General features: G+C 36.4%; 3 protein-coding genes across 3 annotated transcripts; all 3 read left to right on the top strand.

The window, feature by feature from the left end:
• The first annotated feature begins 5,248 nt into the window (after positions 1 to 5,248).
• Positions 5,249 to 7,659, top strand: LOC144431333 (uncharacterized). The gene has a single exon (XM_078119343.1). The coding sequence runs from the start codon at positions 5,345 to 5,347 to the stop codon at positions 7,139 to 7,141; it is 1,797 nt and encodes a 598-aa protein (XP_077975469.1). The 5' UTR covers positions 5,249 to 5,344; the 3' UTR covers positions 7,142 to 7,659.
• Positions 7,660 to 9,768: 2,109 nt separating this feature from the next.
• LOC120332678 (uncharacterized) lies at positions 9,769 to 13,752 on the top strand. The gene is made up of 6 exons (XM_078119472.1): positions 9,769 to 10,075; positions 10,548 to 10,625; positions 11,160 to 11,237; positions 11,644 to 11,698; positions 12,147 to 12,236; positions 13,505 to 13,752. The coding sequence occupies exons 1-6, from the start codon at positions 9,868 to 9,870 to the stop codon at positions 13,542 to 13,544; spliced, it is 549 nt and encodes a 182-aa protein (XP_077975598.1). The 5' UTR covers positions 9,769 to 9,867; the 3' UTR covers positions 13,545 to 13,752.
• Positions 13,753 to 19,202: 5,450 nt separating this feature from the next.
• On the top strand, positions 19,203 to 22,612 carry LOC120333802 (uncharacterized). The gene is made up of 4 exons (XM_078119639.1): positions 19,203 to 19,454; positions 20,421 to 20,475; positions 21,150 to 21,239; positions 22,482 to 22,612. The coding sequence occupies exons 1-4, from the start codon at positions 19,247 to 19,249 to the stop codon at positions 22,519 to 22,521; spliced, it is 393 nt and encodes a 130-aa protein (XP_077975765.1). The 5' UTR covers positions 19,203 to 19,246; the 3' UTR covers positions 22,522 to 22,612.
• The last annotated feature ends 433 nt before the right edge of the window (positions 22,613 to 23,045 follow it).

The raw sequence follows: 23,045 nt of genomic DNA, 5'->3' as shown, positions 1-23,045 counted from the left end.
CGTGTAAACCACCCTCAATGGGAGGAGAGCTGCGATCCTCTCGCACATATTTTGCGGAAAGGCAAACGGCAGGACGTCATTTCAACAACTTCTGTTAACTTGTATGCGTTGCAATATCACGTTGCAGTTGTTAGCATAAACATTTAATGTGTCTTTCGACTAGACCTACCACACTTTAAGAGAAGCCGTCTAAACCCATTTTTACTAGAAGAACCATAACACTGTAAAATATTTGATAGAAATTACCCCTCAAGGCATCATATCTTCCATTTGAAAGGGCTGTGGAGGCAGATACATTTTTTACTCTAAATTATGGAATGTTAATTCCAGGTTTTCTTATCCTTGCTCATAGATATCTTGATGTTAGTGACTCCAACTGACCCATGCATGCCACACTGAAAATTCCCACGTGTACCGATAAAATTAGGCAGTTGGAGCCCTCAGACCTTGAAAACAGTCGAATCTGAGCACGATGGATTCATGTGAAACACGTAATATGCATTAATAGGCAAAAATATCCCATTCTGAGCAGCACCGATCTACAACCTCCTGCTTACGGAATCAAAACATTAGACAAATTGGTGTACTGTGCGCATTCACGAATCTTTGCGAATCAAGTGTGCCTTTTGACTAAGGAAAATTTAGCATTGAAATGGTCAACCTCGATATAAACCTGGTATCTGCAGATGAAACCAATTGTTTTTTGAAAATACATTTTTGATGTGCTTATATAATTTATAACTACTGTAAAGTGTGTGAAACATTTGGTACCATGAATACCATTTGCAAATTAGCTTGGGTAACACGAGCACCCCTCTTAAATAAAATTTCAGACCCTCAAGTCATATCTTATAATATTCTTTGAACAAAAGGTTGCGGCTACCCATCAGAATTTTCTTTCAGATCACAAAGTCGCAATATTACGCCTCGCCAAGTTTCATTTGCAACTGTATTTGGTTGTAGTGTCGGTGTCCAACTTTAGACTGAAACCTTCACAACCAGACCCACCGAAACAAAAAAAACTTTCTTGATAGGGCCGCCGTATGGACACTTTATCTCCACCAATCCACAGTAATCACAAGTTACTTTGTCACTACGATAAGCATCAATAAATGGATATTGAGGATGTATCATCAAGTCACGCAAGCTGAGGTCTTGTGCCACTGTGGTCTTGTTGCAACTTATACTTTGCCATCCATCTATTCCATGGTCGCATCCATACCTGTAAGACGATGGATACAGATTCATACGATATCATGACCCTGCACTAGCTTTGTAATAATTGTAGTTTTCATAAAATCTAACGATCAAGTGGTGAAATTTTTTTCCATATCCCACTATAAACACCAGTCGTAAATGAATTTGATTCCGAGCAGCATATCTTTTCTACCAATGACAGTAAAAAGACATTTTGTGCCAGTTGTACAAGCACCTTTAGGATAGGATTTATCTCTGGGGGGATCCCAGGCGCAACAACTAAATCATATGGCGAACCACAGTCTCTTGTACGATTACCATTCTATGTCGGGATTAGTTAGCCAGTTATTTGTTTTCAGTAGCATGGACTTGATGGTGGGGGATGTCGTGCAATCCTCTCGCACATAACCATCCCCGCATGGATTGGAACCGGAACCTGTGAAACTACCAGGGTGATCAGAGATGCGGACCACTGGCGTTAAAGTTTAGTTATCTATTCAACTTTTCACACTTAGTAATAGATAACCTGTTAACTAGGGAAACAATACCTTATGGCAATTGATGATTAATTACACAAGTCAAGTCTGCAAGTAGGCCCACACCTAGGCCTACCAATAGCAGTAGTTTGTCATCTGTTTCCATTGAAACGAGGGAGCTAATGAAAATTTAAAGAAATTGATAACGGCACATTATCACTCACCATCAACGAAGTGCTGTCCGCAAACAGTGAAACACAGGCGAGATGACTTCTGGACCTGACACCAAGCAGTCCTGCCAATAGATGATATCCACATTGCGCGACGTTCCGAAGCTTTTGAAAACAGTGGAATATAACTGAAGATCCATTTCGTTGTCTTTACTATACGTACAGCTAACGGAACAATACGAAATAACCATTTTCAACAGCCAAACAAAACGGAAACGTATAATTCGACTTGCAACTGACAGGAGCCAGCTGGACGTTTTTGTTTTCTGCCGTCCAGTAAACAAAGTCACGTGACCCGTGCAAGTCCTCTATTTGCAAAAGACCTTCATCGTTTCACGAAATTTGCTGGGCGGTGGATGTCCCCCTACCGCAAGCATCGACATCCTTGTATAACTCAGAACTAAGACAAATTTTTGGCGCATTTGCCAATTTTTCCTGTGTCGTAAATTTACGTATAATTCAATTAGTTGGCGATCACTTAGTCTTCAGAATAGTTTCAGTCGAGATAGACTTCGCTTAAAATTAGTAAGTACTTTATCAAGGCAGCTGTTTGAATATTTTCAAAAGTAACATTGTCATTTTAAAGACGTATAGCCGTATATACTACTACAAATTATATATTACAAATTATTGTGATTCGGAAATATTTGATATCAACTGCCTTATCTCTTTCAAGTTTTTAATGTGGCCACCCCTCACAATGACCATAACAGGTTGACAGCTGGGCTGTTCCTCAAATATGTTAATATGCATCATCTATACTTCCAGTAAACAATATCATTTTTGATGTTTTTTTTTGATGACATTTTTGTTGTGTATTTCAAATTACCAACATCTACTCACTCTCTGAATAATCCAAGTTATAAAGATAATGATTCAATTTTACATGATAGCAATAAACTGAACATATATAAGACACAACAGCTCTGACACATGACGACCTCATTTTCGTAACTTCGTGGCAAAAGTTGACAGCGATTTGATTAGTATATAGAATATCTCGACTGTCATTCAGGATAACTTATACAATTTCGATATATTGTTGCAATATCATTCTCATGTATGCATGCATTAAATAAAACTATACATAATATTTAATTATTAATATGCTTGAATCCCAATTTGGCTGGGTACCTAGTCCTAATAGATCAGGGATGGCAAACCTTTTTCAATGAATGGGTCAAAAATTATATTTTCATCGCAGAATAGAAAAGAGTGGGTCACAGATATTCAATCAATGTTTGTATCTATAAGAAACTTCTGAAACAAATATTATAAGCTTCTATTGGTGTTGGTGTAGTTCTGGGCTTTACTTATGCAACACTTCTATCAGGGACTTTTTATGGCACTCGATTTTATAAAATTAGAGTACGAAAACACACATAGGAATTTACAAAAACGTTTAGGATGATGCGGCAAATTATTTCACGGTTCCAAAGAGTTTGGTACAAATTCCACTCTGATAGTGGTATATTTTTTGATCAGCTTTCAATCACATTAAGGCATTTCACACTGCCCCATTGTTATTTCAGATTTCTAGGTTTTTATTTCAAGTCTGAAAGATTTTCTTTTCTCAACCGCATTGTAGACGAGAAACTAATAAAATTCAAAGTAGCATCTGGTTCTCGTATAACCAATATATAAGACAGTTTTCAGATGCACTTGCGAAAGAGACAAGACGTTGCGAGAATTAAACATCAATTGCATTGCTGTGACATAAACGATGTCAGAGATAATAGCTGAATAACGGTACACAGCGGTACAGACACGAATTGAAGATTAGGGGTTTCGAAAATTACCTTACCAGCCTGGAAATTAGCAATTTGAATATGAGCAATCACAGCCCTGACTTCCCAACTAACGGTACATTATAATAATTTAGTTATTGTTAGGTTAATTAAAGGCAGGTTTTACCAATTTTTATCACTGATATGTTAGCAGTTTTTATTTTTTTTTCAATCGTGCCTTGGCGAGTCACGAATAAAACGCGGTGGGTCACTTTGTGACCCGCGGGTCAGTGGTTCGCCATTCCTGCAACAGATGAATGACGTTGTATAGGGCGTTTCTACAAGGTATTTTGGGTGTAAGGAATCCAGTTCTAAGAAACACATGAATTTTCCCGGGTTTGGTTTTCAAAATTTTTAAAAAATATGATAAACGTAGCTGCACCTAGCACTATTATTGCAATAAACGAGATTCACACCATGAAACGGAGATATGGTTTCTGTCTTAGTCTGGGCTGAGATTATTTACGTAAATATTTAGACAAAAGATGAAACAGTCTTTAAAGATGATAGCAATATCATAAATGTGTTTTTTCTTTGTAGCATTAATATTTGTCCCACAAATTATCGGCAGAAATATGTGTTAGATTTACATCCGCTAGGCGACGCAATAGGAAAGTGATGAAGATGCATTAATGTCCTTTTCGATGATTATAGGAAACGCTATAGTAGTATAAACAACATTCAAAAAAGGTGGAGCAGCCCACCCAAACTTAATATGAATAGAATCAAAGAATATTAGAGAGGTTCTATCAACAAAATAGTACCCGAATTGGTACTTGAGCAAAATGTTACCTATCCTATCGCAGTTTCATTCAGACTAGACTGAAAGACCGCAGTACTTATCTTCCACATTATTATTCAGGTGAAACGATAAAGACACAGAAAATCACGAAAACTCTATCGAACCATCCTGCAGTCGTGAAAAAATATTAAATTCAAACAATACTATAATAATACATATAATATTATTGTTTAAATGTCGAGTAATTGGTAATTATAACCACCAACTTAAATACACACACTGAAAAATTAGTATTTTTTTATTGAGTGTTTCCTTCTGGCGCATTTTGATTCAAATACGACATGTGGCGATTCTCCTGAGGATGAAAACCGTTCCACACATTCATGACTGCTTTCGCACCAGGCTTCAGCTTCCTAAATTTGAAGTAAGCACCAACACCTGCAATATACGCTATTGATCAAATGTCACAACACGTCATAGAGCTTGCCAAATTCTCGTACGATCGCCCGAAATGGCATCGGCGCCGACGATAAAGAACTGACTAACGTCAGCGATCTCTCTCCTATCGGGATCGTTGCGACGAGAAAGCGAGAGAAATGGCTGTTCGATTTCGGGTTTTTGTCTGCGCGGCTTGGATGACAATTCGCATAGTTTGAAGGGCTCTATTACGTCACTGTGACGTCGTAGTGACGTTATTTTTGGATGGTGTGGTCAGGTGGGGGTTAGGATTGACACGTGAAATTTGTTTTATGCTACGCCCACTAGAAGTATGTTAGGTACGAAACTACATGAGACCCCTTTTTTGTTTTTAGTGTCCATTTCACCCCAAAAGGGACACTGTCTCAGATTTTGAATTGTTGTTTGGGAAATATGCCTCGTAAATGAAAGAGAACTAGTAAAAGATGTCAATGGATGGAAGAAAACATGAAAAAAGCAATTGAAATGGTACAAAGCGGAGGTAAACTCCTGACTGCAGCACGTACATATTCGGTTCCAAAAGCTACACTTCGCCGGCATGTTTATCAAACACTGAAGAAGGCCCCGGGATCACGGAGTCTAGGTTGTTCTCCTACCTTGGGCCAGAATGAAAAGGATCTTTTGCAACATATACTCGAATTTGAAAAGAGAGGCTTCCCATTAACAGTTAAAGACATTCGAAAGTTGGCTTATGAATTTGCAATGGAGAACAAAATTCCTAATAAATTTTCAGAATCTTCTAAAATGGCTGGAAAAGACTGGTGGAGTGGCTTTCGGGAACGATACGGAAACTTGATAGCTATACGAAAGCCGCAGCCCCTGTCAATTCAAAGAGCAATTCATTTAAATAAGCCCACAGTCAATAAATACTTTGACCTACTGGAGGCAGTAATGAAGGAAAATTCACTTTTCAATTCGCCAGCACGAATTTACAATATGGACGAAACTGGATTAAGCCTTGTACCAGGCGTAAAGAACATTGTCGGTTCAAAAGGGGCTCGATATTCAAGCCAAGTGACAAGTGGCGAACGAGGCCAAATACAAACTGTTATATTAGCTGTTAATGCAGCAGGAAATTATGTTCCACCGATGATAATTTATAAGGGTAAGCGAGCAAATCCTGTATTAGAAAAAGGACTTCCTCCTTCTTCCAAAGTATGCTGCAGTGAATCTGGCTACATAAACAAAGAGTTGTTCCTTGAATGGATAATGCATTTTTGCTCACACGTCAACTCCAGCTCTGGAAAAGTACTTCTTATACTTGATGGGCATGGATCACACACACGAAGTGACAAAGTTCTTCAATACGCTTGTGCTAATCATGTGGAAATTGCCAGCCTACCTCCGCACACCAGCCACTCGACAAAGTTCACTACGGTCCGCTCAAAGATCAGTACAGTGAAGCTGTCAGAATACACTTGCGTAACAACCCTGGAACTGGAGTATATGAAGATATGTACACTACAAAATGCTGTGTCATCTTTTAGGTCCACTGGAATTTTTCCCTTAGATAGAGAGGCTATTCCAGACCATGCATTCATTCCAGCAGAAACTACACATCAAATTTTAGTAAACCTCGATTTAGGAGAGCCTAGCAACATCACTTCCCAACCACCGCTCGACATTCCTAGCTCGTCGACAAGTAATAATTTTGTTGCATGTGGTTTGCAGCAAGCTGACAATGATTCACCCTGTTGCAGTAAAACTATTCAGCAAACATCAGGTCCCAAGTTTAGGCAGCAAATCTCTACAGAACAACAGAGTAGTTCATCAGCATCTCCAGAGGATAGTTTATTGGATTCGAGTGGCACTTCATTTGAAGAGATTCTGCCCTTTCCGAAGGCCCCACCTCGACTAAAACCACCTCGTGAGAAAGCGATTATAACTGGTATAAGAATACTCACCAGTGAAGGATATAGGAAAGAACTAGCAGCTCTAGAAAATAAAGAGGAATCTGGTATTATAACTAAGAAAAAAGCAAAGGCAGTGTCCAAGAAAATAGAGGCCATCAGTTTGAATGAACCTCATGTGAGCAAGGTCAAAGTAGGAAGAATTATAAACAGGAAAGAATCTGCCAAGGCTGTTAGAAATAGTGATGTTTGTGGGTTTTGTGAAGGCAATTTGTACGATGATGAGGAAGATGAGGGGTGGATACAATGTCAGCAATGCCTCAGATGGTGTGGACATTTGTGCTGGTGTTTATGGCAGAAACGTTCAAGCTTTCACATGTGAGGAATGCCAGTAATAATTTACATATAAATAACTTGCCTGTTTCATTAGTTTAATTTTGTTATGGTATTCATGGTAAAGGACATTCAGTTGATCAACTAAAGTCTGTGCATGCATTAGCAAAGCTTTTGTTCAGTTGCAAGTACATGCCTGGATGATTGATAAGTTTTCATGTCTGGTGGGGTAATATGAACATCATTGCTCGCCCCCACTGTAATGCTCCAGGCTTATTATTTATGATTTTTTTAGGCGTTTTAGACGCATTCAAATAGGTCAGTAGTGTCTTCAATTAATTTTGTTTAATGTTCGTTTTACCCATCCATGTGTCCGTTTTACCCAAATAAATTTTTTGGGGAAAAATGCTCATATCTAACAAAATATTAGGCTGATTGCCGAAATCGACAGTGGGCTGTAGGGCACGTTCAAATTGCTTATTTTAATACGGGAGTCACGCTTCTATATGGTACGGATTACGAGAAATTAAGATTTTGCTATAGTGGTGTCCGTATTTGACGGGCCTACTATATCAAGTTTTTGCAGTTGGTAATATTGAATTAAATATACAATAGTGCAAATTTTTCGATTTCATGAGTTACTCACGTTTTATCGCAACAATTTTTGTAACTTTTATGAAAACAAGAAAGCAGTGTTCAAATATATACGGCAAATACCTACGTCGCTGTTCGCCATTTCCGGTTAGGAAAGCATAAACTTCGTTACACACCACCGACGTTCGATGAGCACGTGATCAAAAGAACAAGAAAAAGAGTGCCAGCATAAAAGCGACTTTTTAGTTTTTCCGTTTTCCACTAGGAGTCCAAAAAAAAGGTAAACGATTCATAGGTCCAAAAATAAAAAATCTTTAACCACTGAAAATTTCAAAGCAGTTGGTCCAGTAATCGAAGAGAAAAGCGATTTTATCATGACGAAAAAGAATAACAACATAATATTAAAACGATCGTTATGTCCACTGACTTGTCCAACAAGTGAGCGATATTCAAATAAATGGACACGAAAGCTGAAACGAAGTAGTACGGGTACTGGTATGCAATTTTCCACAGTAGACTACCGGTACGGCAGTATTTACGACAAATTGATTGATTCAATGTGTAAATTAATTGTTTAATTCTTTGATGGTAATGCATTTATTTTTTACTCCCGTTTGTTAGCTTTTTATTATAAACGTTGCAAAGAAAATATATGATGGGGATCCGTTAAAAACTTTTCATTGGAGAAACAGGGGCACCGGAGTGTTGATAGTCTTCGGATGGGGGCTATGGACCATAAAAGATCAAGAACCACCGACTAGTGATTGAAAAGCGATTTTCATTCGATTCCTAAGGTTCAATAAACTTGTAGTGAGACGGTTCTATTTTTCTCAGACTCGTGGGCGTCTAAATTTGAGATTTTGTCATCCAGTATTCTATTTGTGTTATTTTCAATTTCTTGTTAATTATATACCGCGGAAACGAAGGGAGACGCGATTTAGTGCTTGCTATCGCATTCACATTGTGGAAAGTACAATGATCGAAAGTGTGTTTGCATTTGCATAAATCGGAGATTAAATAATCAATTCGATTAAAATCGGTCTAAGCTAACAGAGAAATCAGTTTCGCACTGGAAAAATTTTACGGCAAATGTATTTAAACTTCCATATTCATGTCCACTTCCATAAAATAAACCAATGAGAATAAACTTTTTGTGGTGCGTATTACTGATTCCGCTTGTAGGAATCGTATGATTGAAAACTTTGTGACAAAACTTACGCCTAGTTCGGATATGTTCCTCGATTAGGTGGATGGGCACTTGGTTATGCCTAACAGAACGCAAGAGCTCCACATTACTGATTACTTCGTGCGAGAGATGTAGGTTGGAGCTCAAGTGGATATGCTGGTTCATTTAGTTGTGTTTCCCTCACTCAAGATGGACGGGAGTTGAATAATGTTTACGATATCCCACATATAAGCTGTATTTAATGTACTTTCTCCGTAAGGGACTTCGTATTTCCATTTTGTGTGAACACTTGAATGTGGTAGCCTTCTGTAGAGTTTCCGCTCTTGTCCTAATCTGACTGATAGCGAATATAGTTAGCTTACTCTGTTATCACCATGGGAATTGTTTACTGTGGTTGGGTCACGTAAGCGATTTATTGCCACCAAAACTCTTTTTTCAATCGGCCAGGCTAGTGCTGTTATACTTTATACAAGTGTTTACTTTGCATTGGCGTCAAGTCTCGAAAATATAATTTTTAAATCTATAATATTTTTTCTTTTGTTATCGAGCAATTAGAAAAAAGGTTACGTGTATTTAGTATGTGGAAATTTGTTCAAACTGTTTGTCGTTTTCCGCTTTGCATTTAATAGCTGTGAAATCGAGGTTTATTCAGGGCAAAATTTAGGGTTCTAAGAAAACTCATCGCAGAAAATTTCGCCATAGGAATCTCGCCCAGGAAATTTAGGTAAAAAGTAAGTTTAGGTGAAAAGTAAGGTTTTTGAAGTACCTTTTTATTTGAAAAAGATTCGCTATTTAACAGCATACCCTGACTCTATAAACCTAACTGTTTTTATCACAAATACTTGTTTTACAGTGAAATGCTCTTGCGGCGATTTTTCATGCGGCGACAGCGATATTTTCTGCGACGAATTTTCCGGACACGAAAATACAAAATATATCAACTAATTCTGTTTAGAAAACATTAAATTATAAATAAATGTTTCTAAATAAAGAAAATGACTGGAGTGACAGTGCTATTTTTGACTTTTGTAACTCTAATCAACGTTGTTCACTGTCAACTGGAACTGTCTGGTTTTCGAAACACAACATTATGGGCACACGAGGAATCGCAGAACTATGTGCAAAATCGAACTACACTACCTCGTGCACATATCAATATGACATCATTGTTCAAAGACGCTAGATCAACCATAATTGGAAATTGTAAGAAACAACTTGTTTTATGTCACTTCAATATTTTACTATTGGCAATCATTTTAATGACTATGTTTTGAATTATATAAGAAAATATTTTTTGCATTCTAAACGAGAATGAAACATTTGTTATATTTGTTTATCAGCAGTCGTGATCCTCAGTGACGACATAACAATCATAATAAGTTTTGACAAAAACCCTGAAGTCGGTTAATATGAGAGAATGAAAACTGACTCTTCTCATGAATTTAGCAGATTGTATCGAAAGAGATTTGCGATTTACGCCAACAATTTTGCTTATTAGTAATATTGTATATGTGAATACGACTTAGTGCATATTTTGTAATATCAATACATCGTGCTATATATATATACGACTTGATAATATAGGTATGGTTTAGTCTGATTCAATCTATTGGAACCAGATTACAGTTGCGAATATGAAATACATTTAGTTGATAAGTAAATAATACTTTTACAGTTAGTCGACTCGACGGGAATCTGATTGTTAATTTACTTTCGATTGAAGAGATTGAGAGACGATTGGAAAAGAGTTCAGGTACTAAGTACCAATTTGTATTTTGATGTAACTTCTTTTATTGGTCACCATAATTGGAAATGGTAAGAAACAACTTGTTTTATGTCACTTTAATATTTTACTTTTGGCAATCATTTTAAGGACTATGTTTTGAATTATATAAGAATATATTTTTTGCATTCACAACGAGAATGAAGCATTTGTTATATTTGTTTATCAGCAGTCGTGATCCTTATTGACGACATAACAATCATAATAAGTTTTGACAAAAACCCTGAAGTCGGTTAATATGAGAGACTGAAAACTGACTCTCCTCGTGAATTTAGCAGATTGTATCGAAAGAGATTTGCGATTTACGCCAACAATTTAGCTTATTAGTAATATTGTATATGTGAATACGATTTAGTGCATGTTTTGTAATATCAATACATCGTGCTATATATATATACGACTTGATAATATAGGTATGGTTTAGTCTGATTCAATCTATTGGAACCAGATTACAGTTGCGAATATTAAATACATTTAGTTGATAAGTAAATAATACTTTTACAGTTAGTCGACTCGACGGGAATCCGATTGTTAATTTACCTCCGATTGAAGAGATTGAGAGACGATTGGAAAAGAGTTCAGGTACTAAGTACCAATTTGTATTTTGATGTAACTTCTTTTATTGGTCATGATTATTGATATATAAATATCCTTGTCTTGATTTTATCTTCTGTGATAAAATTTTTAATTTCTCTGCAATTTTTTATTGCTGAAGTAGAATAAAAGCATTCTGATTAAGATTTGCAAGAGCTAATAGACTCTTTGCTTGTAAAAACTGTTGTAGATATGTACCTAGAAATGGATACCCCAAACATTTTGTTTATATCACTTTTTGATTCCAACAGCAATGTTTCCGCAATTAAGAAGTCAAAAATTGTATATTTGAATAATGAAGCTATAAAAGAGTTCAGGAAATTGAGCATTTACTTTTAAAAATGTAATAAACGGCAACATTATAAAATAATGACGGGTTTAAAATATTTTCCAGGTAGCCCCCGCGTACGAAGTAAATTTTGTCAACGTTGTCCCTGTGCATGCAAAACGTGAGTAAATATTTTTATTATATTATTTATCAGAAATGTTATTTCGGTCTGGGATGTTATTTAGCCTGTTTACTAAAATCTTTAAACTAAATTTGAAGGGTTCAAGTGGTAACTACAAATATTATATGGGAGTAAATCAGAATAATATCGCAAGGTATGTATGTCGGGTTGCCGCCATGCAAGATTGCATCGCCTTTATTAGCTCGCGCTGTCAACCGCACGTTTAGCGGGCGAGATTGTGTCGTGGTGAGCGACTATGTGGCATCGTAGGGTAAATATTTCGGATTCATGGTTTGAAGATATACCGAGCATGGGAGATTACTATATTTCAACTCAGTAGCTGTTGGTAATAAGCATTGATCATGTCGACTGTGTGAAATTAACACAAGCCTTAATCACGTTAGAACATAGCTTTTTCAGCCTTTTTTTTAATTTTCATTCACAACAGCCTACCGAGAAAGAATGGATCATTTTCTCGGCCTGCACTTCGGAGATATGTGGCTGGAAGCGCTAGCGAAAACTCACCAAAAAGAACAAGGTAATGATTACAACACTTATTGTATAGCATGAAAATGATTTTTTGTTGAGGATCGCCAAATTGAACAATGGACCGGGTTGTCGTGGGACATGCTCCACTGGGCACAATTCGACAGTGGGCCAACTTTTGGCCCATGGCTCAATATGGAATATCTTCTAAAGTCAAAAATATCTTCAGAGTGATTCAGATTCGAAAAAGTAAATATTTCGCCTTTGGCCGGAATTATAACTTGAACACTTGACAAACGTTATTCAAAGTATTTTGGTGGTAAAATGTGTGTCGCTCTGGAAATTCTCAGTCGCTGAATAAAAACTACATTTACCCCTCTCTGCATTAGCTCTACAATGTCAAATAAATGTGTAGATTATGGGTATCAAAGGTGCAAAAGAAACAATGTGTCCTAACCTTCCACTACTCAATAGAAAAAAATATCGGATGCAGGGATCAAACATTCTTGATGATTTGGAAGTATCAAATACAAATTACAATTGAAAATATACCAAAATTGTTGTCATTTTCCAAATGTAGCCTACTTCTGACTAATCGCCTTTTGATTTGGGTACCTCCAACATTTAATATAAATAACATATATTTGAGTTCCGAAAAATCTCATCGTGCTTATCTAAAAATGGACTGTAAACAAAACTCCTCATTATATAACTGAAACATTGCCAGATGTTAGAAATATGTCAGCTACGTGTAGGACGCAAGGTAACACAACAAAACTGTAGATAAGTAGAACCGATAGTTTATATACAAAAGCAGAAACGAACACGAATATATATAAATGAATTTTCCCACGAAAAACACTTTAAAAATTTCTGTAGTGAAATACTTGATTCTGATGATCAAAATGAGTTGCAAAATGTTCCATTATTACTGAAAATTGAATGAACAGAAAATAATTTGAATTGAAAAATTAAATTTGAAGCACAAGAATGGAGAAATGAATAATCTGGCCGGTTGACGATGACCAATACTATACCTGATAAAGTCTGTAATGAGCATTTGACTAGTAATATCATAATGAAATTGAACTAAATTCACTGCTTTTTCTGGGTATGGGATAGTCGAGGCTTTCCCTATATCCATTTGGTGATTGAGATCATATTCCTCATTGCTTTTATGTTCATTTGTGAATGCTTTACTTAATTTCTCATTTTTGTAATTTTGGTTATTTATTAATATTTTTAAACAATTCTGTTACATAACTTTTCAATAATTCACATATTATGATATCACTTATTCATCCCTCTTATTTTTTTTAGATTTAATCGTAGCCGTTATCAGACTCCACCTGCCATATGACAAAATATCTCAGAATAATATAAGCTTGCAGTTCAACTATTATTACCACGAACACCACAGAGAAACATACAAAAGCCAGCGACGTCTCCAGATAATTTTATAAATATTATTGTTACAACTCACAGATTTATATAGCATAAATAAAATTATTCATTTGTGAGTGACGGGACAATAAAATTTATTGTTGAAAAGTCTCTAGTAATTTTTATTACGTTCGATCAATAAAACAGTATAAGATTCAATATTTCGAATGACACCGATGATCGTAGGAAATGTGCGTCCTAATATTGCACTAATTGAAACCGAAGAAAGTATAACGTGAGTTCAAATTTATAGTCCCAAACGGGTAGAACGTTGGATTCGATTTCACACTGGGAGCCATTGAGTAACATTTTAAGTCAAGTAGGCTAGGAGTATATTTTTTTCAACCAGTAGAAAATCGATTTCACATAAAATATGAAGAAAAAAGATAATCAAGCAATTTTACTGGGGAGTGGAAGAAGCAAGGAACCGAAGCTGATTATCGAGCAGTGACATCCCTGGTTCTAATTTCTAATAAAAAAGATTGGAAAATTTAGTTACGGAACCACTGTTTTAGTTGCGAGTTAATTTTATACTGCATAGAAAATGAACCAACTGTTATATTTAAAGATAGATAAATATTTGAGGGTTTATTGAAGAGGCATCAAACCAAAAGATAGTTGATGTATTCCCCATTCCAGCTGCATTGCTTGAAGCTTAAGAGGCAAATAGTTTGGGAAATTTTTGAAGGTGACCTAAGGTAACCCACGTGGTTACAATGGTGAAGTATGAACTTATTATACCCAAAGTCAACTTGATTGAAGTCAGTTATGCAGTACCAACAGATTAAATAAATTTTGGAAATGTGTTTCAGAGAAAGGTACTGCATTCTTAAACGACTGACTATATGTTGAACAGTAAGTGATCTATGGGTCGATTAGCATAATTCAGTGGATCGCAAACTCGGCGGTCACGATTTTCGTAAAATTGAAAATATAGATATCGGCAACCCCACAACAAAGAAAGTACAGTAATTTCAAAAAATCAGCACATTCTGTTTAATTACAGTATCTTAATGCGAATGTGCCTGTACGTCGCCTGTAAGTTTTTGAAACCTTGGCCATACACAGCAGACACAGGAACAGCAGCATCAGTGCGATACAGTAAAATAAGCCAGCTCTCGATTCATATATTAAATATATCCTCATGACAACGTGTCTTTCCAGATCTCATTCTAACATGAGAATCAAAAATTTGGATTGTTTAATCCACGGCTGTCAAACTCGCGACTCTCAGTGATCTCCAATGCGGCACATGAGTATTCATAACGAATTGCAGTTTTTTTTGCAAGATTTATACTAAAAGGCACATTTTCCTGTACGGTAATTCAAACGTATTTTGCTTGCTTATACCTTTTGATAAAAAAATGGTGGAAATATTGAGTTAAATTTGCTAGAATTTCCAAGAAGTATTAAAAAAATCTCCCACCTTTGGTTTCGACTCGAATTATGAACAATCCCCAAGCTAGAAAAAGAAAATTTCACTTACTTGCATTCAAATCCAAGGTACTTGTGTGTGCCGGAAGTTAGGCCGCCCCGAACACTATTCAAGCGACCTCACCAGCGGTCGCGGCCCCCAGTTTGGTCACCACTGACTTAATTGACCCAAGATGAAAACAATTTCCCGATTGAGACGGGAAATTTATGCTTTATTCGTGTATATGAATGGGTTACAATTTAAGGTACGATTTTTATCGTTTTATTTCCAAATGCGGGCACTTAGGAAACAATGTGATTGATATTTCGCGACACACTCGACATTTGTTTGGCATACAACTGTCGTTCGTTTATTTTCTATATTCATGTTGTTTCTAGACTGTCAAAATTCCATTTTGTTCTCGCTATATTTCGTTCAGATTCATCACGTTTATGTAGGGCAACGGGATGCAAATATTTTTACTGGGCTTAGGACATTCGTGACGGCGAGAGTTTCGTTACATTTGTTTCTCTCCTTCGAACAGCTAGCTGATTTATGAAACAATGAAGAGCGAGCAACGCGGCATGGTGATAGCCGGTTGGCTACGGATTAAAGGAAGTTTGAAATAGGACGCGCGAAATATTCACCAAACGCCGTCTGGCGAAGACAGGCGATCTACGCGCAACCCTAAAACATATTAAACGCCTGTGGTCACAATAGAATATCCATCAGTTTTTTTATTTTCATTATATGGATTTATGGTCCACGGTCAGGGTTTTGTTTTTTATCAATTCTAAAAAAACATCATGTTTATAATTTCAAAAATGTGAGTAAAATTTTTTATTTTGACTTTTACATTTACCGCCACGTTTGTATCTCCACCAAAGTCATAAGACTTTACCCGGAATGTTTAGCCGAGATATCAGAGAGACGTTTTGAGTAAGAAAAATCATGAAAATTATCTCACGATCCTACTACAAAAGCAATTAGATCTAGTGCAGGCAGCCCTTTGGCAAAACGAGTGGGTTGCGATAATGAAGAATATGCTTATATCGGCGGTAATCTACTAATATAAACGATGGGACACCCTAGCCTAGCCTATGTTAATTGTAAGATTCCTCTGGTGCAAAGACGCCACAACTAATCTGTTATGACGCCATAATATGGATTTCGAGTACATGTATTGACATTTTTCTTATAAAATGAAGGCATCATTACGGTTAATACTGTTCGGTTAATTTATGCTTAGCATACTTTGTTTTTAAAGTTGAAGTGTTGAATCCTTCAAGGTTATACAAACTCATTTATTCGATCGCATTTCATAAGGTGGTTTTATCGCAGCAGGGTCTTTCACGTAATGCAGGGGTCGGGAACCTTTTTGGTCAAGAGAGCCATAAAATATACATATTTTCAATTGCATTTCCGTGCGAGCCATATAACATTTCTTCACTTAATCAGGCCTGAAATGTTTACTCAAAAGTCAACACATACAATGTCAATATACATTTAATGAGATTTCTGATGCTGCATGTAGTCGCTGCGGGCCTTGAACGGTTGCTCACTTGCAGCCCAAGTTGAAATCTACGGTACTCATCACCCTTTTTCGTTTAGGCATCTCCGTAGTGTTTTTAAAACTCTATCGCTTTGTGATGTCACAATATATGTTCCAGAATCCCCTTGTTTGTCACAATGCCTGTCTGGTGATTATCTTACATATCATAGACATGTGCTGGGCGCGCGTTCTCAAACGTATTGGGAATTTTCTGCCAAAATTGGCTATAAAAGTGTTTGAAATTTCGTAACAATAGTAAGCTTAGTCTTAGAATATTAGATTTTTCTGGGAGCCATATGCCGTCACCAGAAGAGCCATATATGGCTCGCGAGCCATGGGTTCCCGACCCCTGACGTAATGGCTTATCGGTTGCGCCTTACTGGGCCAACCACTGAACTACAGCTTGAGAAGGTGTGCATGAGCCTCTGTCGATATTTGTGGCGTTTTGAAAGATTTATTGCAAATAAGAAGCGCTTGGCAAGTTTTTACATCCATTTTTCTTCAACCTATTTAATACAAAAAAATCAAATAGTACAGCCATTTTGAACAAAACAGGCAGAACCTGATTTAAAACAATTGTTTTAATTAACACAATTCTTTTTGAACAAATCCCTGGCGCGGCGGTGTGGCTCAACGGGCTAAGCGTTAGAAATACGCTCGCCACCGCACCTCTAATTACTCTGCGTGGGTTCGCAGGTTCGAATCCCATGCAGGGATTTGTGCGAGAGCATTTCTGCGCTCCTAGCCGTCGTTGGGTGGTTCACGTAACCGCTGGTCGGTTACGGCTTCCTCCACCACCAAGTCCATGCTTCCGAAAACAAACAATATAACTAATCCCATACCCAACTCGGAATGGTAACCGGACGAGAGGCCGTGGTTCGCCATATGGATAAGCCGTGTTATCGGCGTTCCTCTCCCCCGGGATAAGTATGTAAATCCTATCCTATCCACGGTGTTCTATATTTTGTCTTGCGAAAGCAGAGAAGCCTAAATAGAAAGCCGTTACGCGTCACTGGTTTGCATGTCTTTTCAATGGATGTTTCTCCGAGCACCGACTTCCTCGTTTACTTCGTGACATTGGCTAATCAGCAAAATGCGATAAGTGACGTAACAATGCCCCTTTTCGCATCCGCTCGGACACTTTTCTCACGCAGACAGATTTTCAGGCGTAAACATTACCTCGTTTTCGCGTTTTTGAATTCTTCGGATGGGGGATGGGGGCTATGGACCATAAAAGGTCAAGAACCACCGACTAGTGATTAAAAAGCGATTTTCATTCGATTCCTAAGGTTCAATAAACTTGTAGTGAGACGGTTCTATTTTTCTCAGACTCGTGGGCGTCTAAATTTGAGATTTTGTTCATTCAGTATTCTATTTGTGTTATTTTCATTTTCACGGTAAATATATACCGCGGAAACGAAGGGAGACGCAATTTATTGCTTGCTATCGCATTCACATTGTGGAAAGTACCATGATCGAAAATGTGTTTACATTTGCAAATCCGGAGATTAAATAACCAATTCGATTAAAATCGGTCTAAGCTTACAGAGAAATCAGTTTCGCACTGGAAAAATGTTACGGCAAATGTATTTAAACTTACATATTCATGGTCACTTCCATAAAATAAACCAATGGGAATAAACTTTTTGTGGTGCGTAGTACTGATCCCGCTTGTAGAAATCGTATGATTGAAAATTTTGTGACAAAACTTACGCCTATCTCGGATATGGTTTGCTTTGAAGGGTACTGTTCCTCGATTAGGTGGATGGACACTTGCCTAACAGAACGCAAGAGCTCCACATTACTGATTACTTCGTGCGAGAGATGTAGGTTGGAGCTCAAGTGGATATGCTGGTTCATTTAGTTGTGTTTCCCTCACTCAATGTGGACGGTAGTTTAAATAATGTTTACGATATCCCACATATAAGCTGTATTTAATGTACTTTCTCTGTAAGGGACTTCGTATATCCATTTTGTGTGAACACTTGAATGTGGTAGCCCTCTGTAGAGTTTCCGCTCTTATCCTAATCTGACCGATAGCGAATATACCGGTAGTTAGCTTACTCTGTTATCACCATGGGAATTGTTTACTGTGGTTGGGTCACGTAAGCGATTTATTGCCACCAAAACTCTTTTTTCAATCGGCCAGGCTAGTGCTTTTATACTTTATACAAGTGTTTACTTTGCATTGGCGTCAAGTCTCGAAAATATAATTTTAAATCTATAATATTTTTTCTCTTGTTATCGAGCAATTAGAAAAAGGGTTACGTGTATTTAGTATGTGGAAATTCGTTCAAACCGTTTGTCGTTTTCCGCTTTGCATTTAATTGCTGTGAAATCGAGGTTCATTCAGGGCAAAATTTAGGGTTCTAGGAAAATTCATCGCAGAAAATTTCGCCGTAGAAAATCTCGCCCAGGAAATTTCGCCGCATTTGAAAAAGATTCGCCATTTAACAGCATACCCTGACTCTATAAACCGAACTGTTTTTATCACAAATACTTGTTTTACAGTAAAATGCTCTTGCGGCGATTTTTCATGCGGCGACGGCGATATTTTCTGCGACGAATTTACCGGACACGAAAATACAAAATATATCAACTAATTCTGTTTAGAAAACATTATATTATAAATAAATGTTTCTAAAAAAAGAAAATGACTGGAGTGACTGTGCTATTTTTGACTTTTGTAACTCTAATCAACGTTGTTCACTGTCAACTGGAACCGTCTGGTTTTCAAAACATAACATTATGGGCACACAAGGAATCGCAGAACTATGTGCAAAATCGAACTACACTACCTCGTGCACATCTAAATATGACATCATGGTTCAAAGACGCTAGATCAACCATAATTGGAAATGGTAAGAAACAACTAGTTTTATGTCACTTCAATATTTTAGTTTTGGCAATCATTTTAAAGACTATGTTTTGAATTACATTAGAAAATATTTTTTGCATTCATAATGAGAATGAAGCGAATGAAACATTTGTTATATTTGTTTATCAGCAGTCGTGATCCTCAGTGACGACATAACAATCATAATAAGTTTTGACAAAAACCCTGAAGTCGGTTAATATGAGAGACTGAAAACTGACTCTTCTCATGAATTTAGCAGATTCTATCGAAAGAGATCCGCGATTTACGCCAACAATTTTGCTTATTAGTAATATTGTATATGTGAATACGACTTAGTGCATGTTTTGTAATATCAATACATCGTGCTATATATATATACGACTTGATAATATAGGTATGGTTTAGTCTGATTCAAGCTATTGGAACCAGATTACAGTTGCGAATATGAAATATTTTTAGGTGATAAGTAAATATTACTTCACAGTTTGTCGACTCGACGACTCTGTAACTTCTTCTATTGGTCATGATTATTGATATATAAATATTCTTGTCTTGATTTTATCCTCTGTGATAAAATTATTAATTTCTCTGCAATTTTTTATTGCTGAAGTAGAATAAAAGCATTCTGATTAAGATTTGCAAAAGCTAATAGACTCTTTGCGTGTAAAACTGTTGTAGATATGTACCTAGAAATAAAATGTCATGAATTTTGAATGCCATCCAAGTTAATACAACTTTGATGGCTGCAACTGAGAATTTAACGTGAATAATTTAGGTAAATCACGTGATGGGATATTTGAATGTCGCGCATGGATACCCCAAACATTTTGTTTATATCACTTTTTGATTCCAACAGCAATGTTTCCGCAATTAAGAAGTCAAGCTATAAAAGAGTTCAGGAAATTGAGCATTTACTTTTGAAAATGTAACAAACGCAACATTATAAAATAATGTTTAAAATATTTTCCAGGTAGTCCCCGCGTACGAGGTAAATTTTGTCAACGTTGTCCCTGTGCATGCAAAACGTGAGTAATTATTTTTCAAATCTTGAATATCATTTAATGATCTTTTAGCAAAAAATACAAACGCCGTATCATATTATTTTGCCAAAAAATTACGTAAAATGCTTCTTTTATTCGTCATATTTAAAAAAAATAGACACAATTGCTGCATTAACAAAGTATATTTCAGTTTCCATTGCTGGTTTTTACCTATTTAACTTTAATTGCAAACTTATTTTCCATGTTAATGTGGCAAATATTATTTATCAGAAATGTTATTTTGGTCTGGGATGTTCTCTAGCCTGTTTATTGAGCTTCAGGCACTAAAAGCTTTAAACTAAATTTGAAGGGTTCAAGTGGTAACTACAAATATTATATGAGAGTAAATTAGAATAACATCGCAAGGTAAGTATGTCGGGTTGACGCCATGCAAGATTGCATCGCCTTTATTAGCTCGCGATGTCAACCGCACGTTTAACGGGCGAGGTTGAGTCGTGGTGAGCGACTATGTGGCATCGTAGGGTAAATATTTCGGATTCAGGGTTTGAAGATATACCGAGCATGGGAGATTACTATATTTCAACTCAGTAGCTGTTGGTAAAAAGCATTGATCATGTCGACTGTGTGAAATTAACACAAGCCTTAATCACGTTAGAACATAGCTTTATCAGACTTTTTTTTATTTCCATTCACAACAGCCTACCGAGAAAGAATGGATCATTTTCTCGGCCTGCGCTTCGTAGATATGTGGCTGGAAGCGCTAGCGAAAACTCACCAAAAAGAACAAGGTAATGATTACAACACTTATTGTATAGCATGAAAATGATTTTTTGTTGAGGATCGCCAAATTGAACAATGGACCGGGTTGTCGTGGGACATGCTCCCCTGGGCACAATTCGACAGTGGGCCAACTTTTGGCCCATGGCCCAATATGGAATATCTTCTAAATTCAAAAATATGTTTAGAGTGATTCAGATTCGAAAAAGTAATTAATTCGCCTTTGGCCGGAATTATAACTGGAACACTTGACAAACGTTATTCAAAGTATTTTGGTGGTAAAATGTGTGTCGCTCGGGAAATTCGGAGTCGCTGAAAAAAAACTACATTTACCCCTCTCTACATTAGCTCTACAATGTCAAATAAATGTGTAGATTATGGGTATCAAAGGTGCAAAAAAAACAATGTGTCCTAACCTTCCACTACTCAATAGAAAAAACATCTGATGCAGGGATCAAACATTCCTGATGATTTGGAAGTATCAAATACTTGAAAATATACCAAAATTGTTGTCACTTTTCAAATGTAGCCTACTTCTGACTAATCGCCTTTTGATTTGGGTACCTCCAACATTTAATATAATTAACATATATTTGAGTTCTGAAAAATCTCATCGTGCTTATCTAAAAATGGACTGTAAACAAAACTCCTCATTATATAACTGAAACATTGCCAGATGTCAGAAATATGTCAGCTACGTGTAGGACGCAAGGTAACACAACAAAACTGTAGATAAATAGAACCGATAGTTTATATACAAAAGCAGAAACGAACACGAATATATATAAATGAATTTTCCCACGAAAAACAATTTAAATATTTGATTCTGATGATCAAAATGAGTTGCAAAATGTTCCATTATTACTGAAAATTGAATGAACAGAAAATAATTTGAATTGAAAAATTAAATTTGAAGCACAAGAATGGAGAAATGAATAATCTGGCCGGTTGAAGATGACCAATACTATACCTGATAAAGTCTGTAACAAGCATTTGACTAGTAATATCATAATGAAATTGAACTAAATTCACTGCTTTTTCTGGGTATGGGATAGTCGAGGCTTTCCCTATATCCATTTGGTGATTGAGATCATATTCCTCATCGCTTTTATGTTCATTTGTGAATGCTTTACTTAATTTCTCATTTTTGTAATTTTGGTTATTTATCAATATTTTTAAACAATTCTGTTACATAACTTTTCAATAATTCACATATTATGATATCACTTATTCATCCCTCTTATTTTTTTTAGATTTAATCGTAGCCGTTATCAGACTCCACCTGCCATATGACAAAATATCTCAGAATAATATAAGCTTGCAGTTCAACTATTATTACCACGAACACCACAGAGAAACATACAAAAGCCAGCGACGTCTCCAGATAACTTTATGAATATTATTGTTACAACTCATACATTTATATAGCATAAATAAAATTATTCATTTGTGAGTGACGGGACAATAAAATTTATTGTTGAAAAGTCTCTAGTAATTTTTATTACGTTCGATCAATAAAACAGTATAAGATTCAATATTTCGAATGACACCGATGATCGTAGGGAATGTGCATCCTAATATTGCACTAATTGAAACCGAAGAAAGTATAACGTGAGTTCAAATTTATAGTCCCAAACGGGTAGAACGTTGGATTCGATTCCACACTGGGAGCCATTGAGTAACATTTTAAGTCAAGTAGGCTAGGAGTATATTTTTTTCAACCAGTAGAAAATCGATTTCACATAAAATATGACGAAAAAAGATAATCAAGCAATTTTACTGGGGAGTGGAAGAAGCAAGGAACCGAAGCTGATTAT

Source organism: Styela clava, chromosome 13 (assembly GCF_964204865.1).
Source record: "Styela clava chromosome 13, kaStyClav1.hap1.2, whole genome shotgun sequence".
NCBI classification, from domain to species: Eukaryota; Metazoa; Chordata; class Ascidiacea; order Stolidobranchia; family Styelidae; genus Styela; species Styela clava.
Note: the sequence above shows the minus strand (reverse complement) of the source record. Positions and strands in the feature narration are given on the sequence as shown.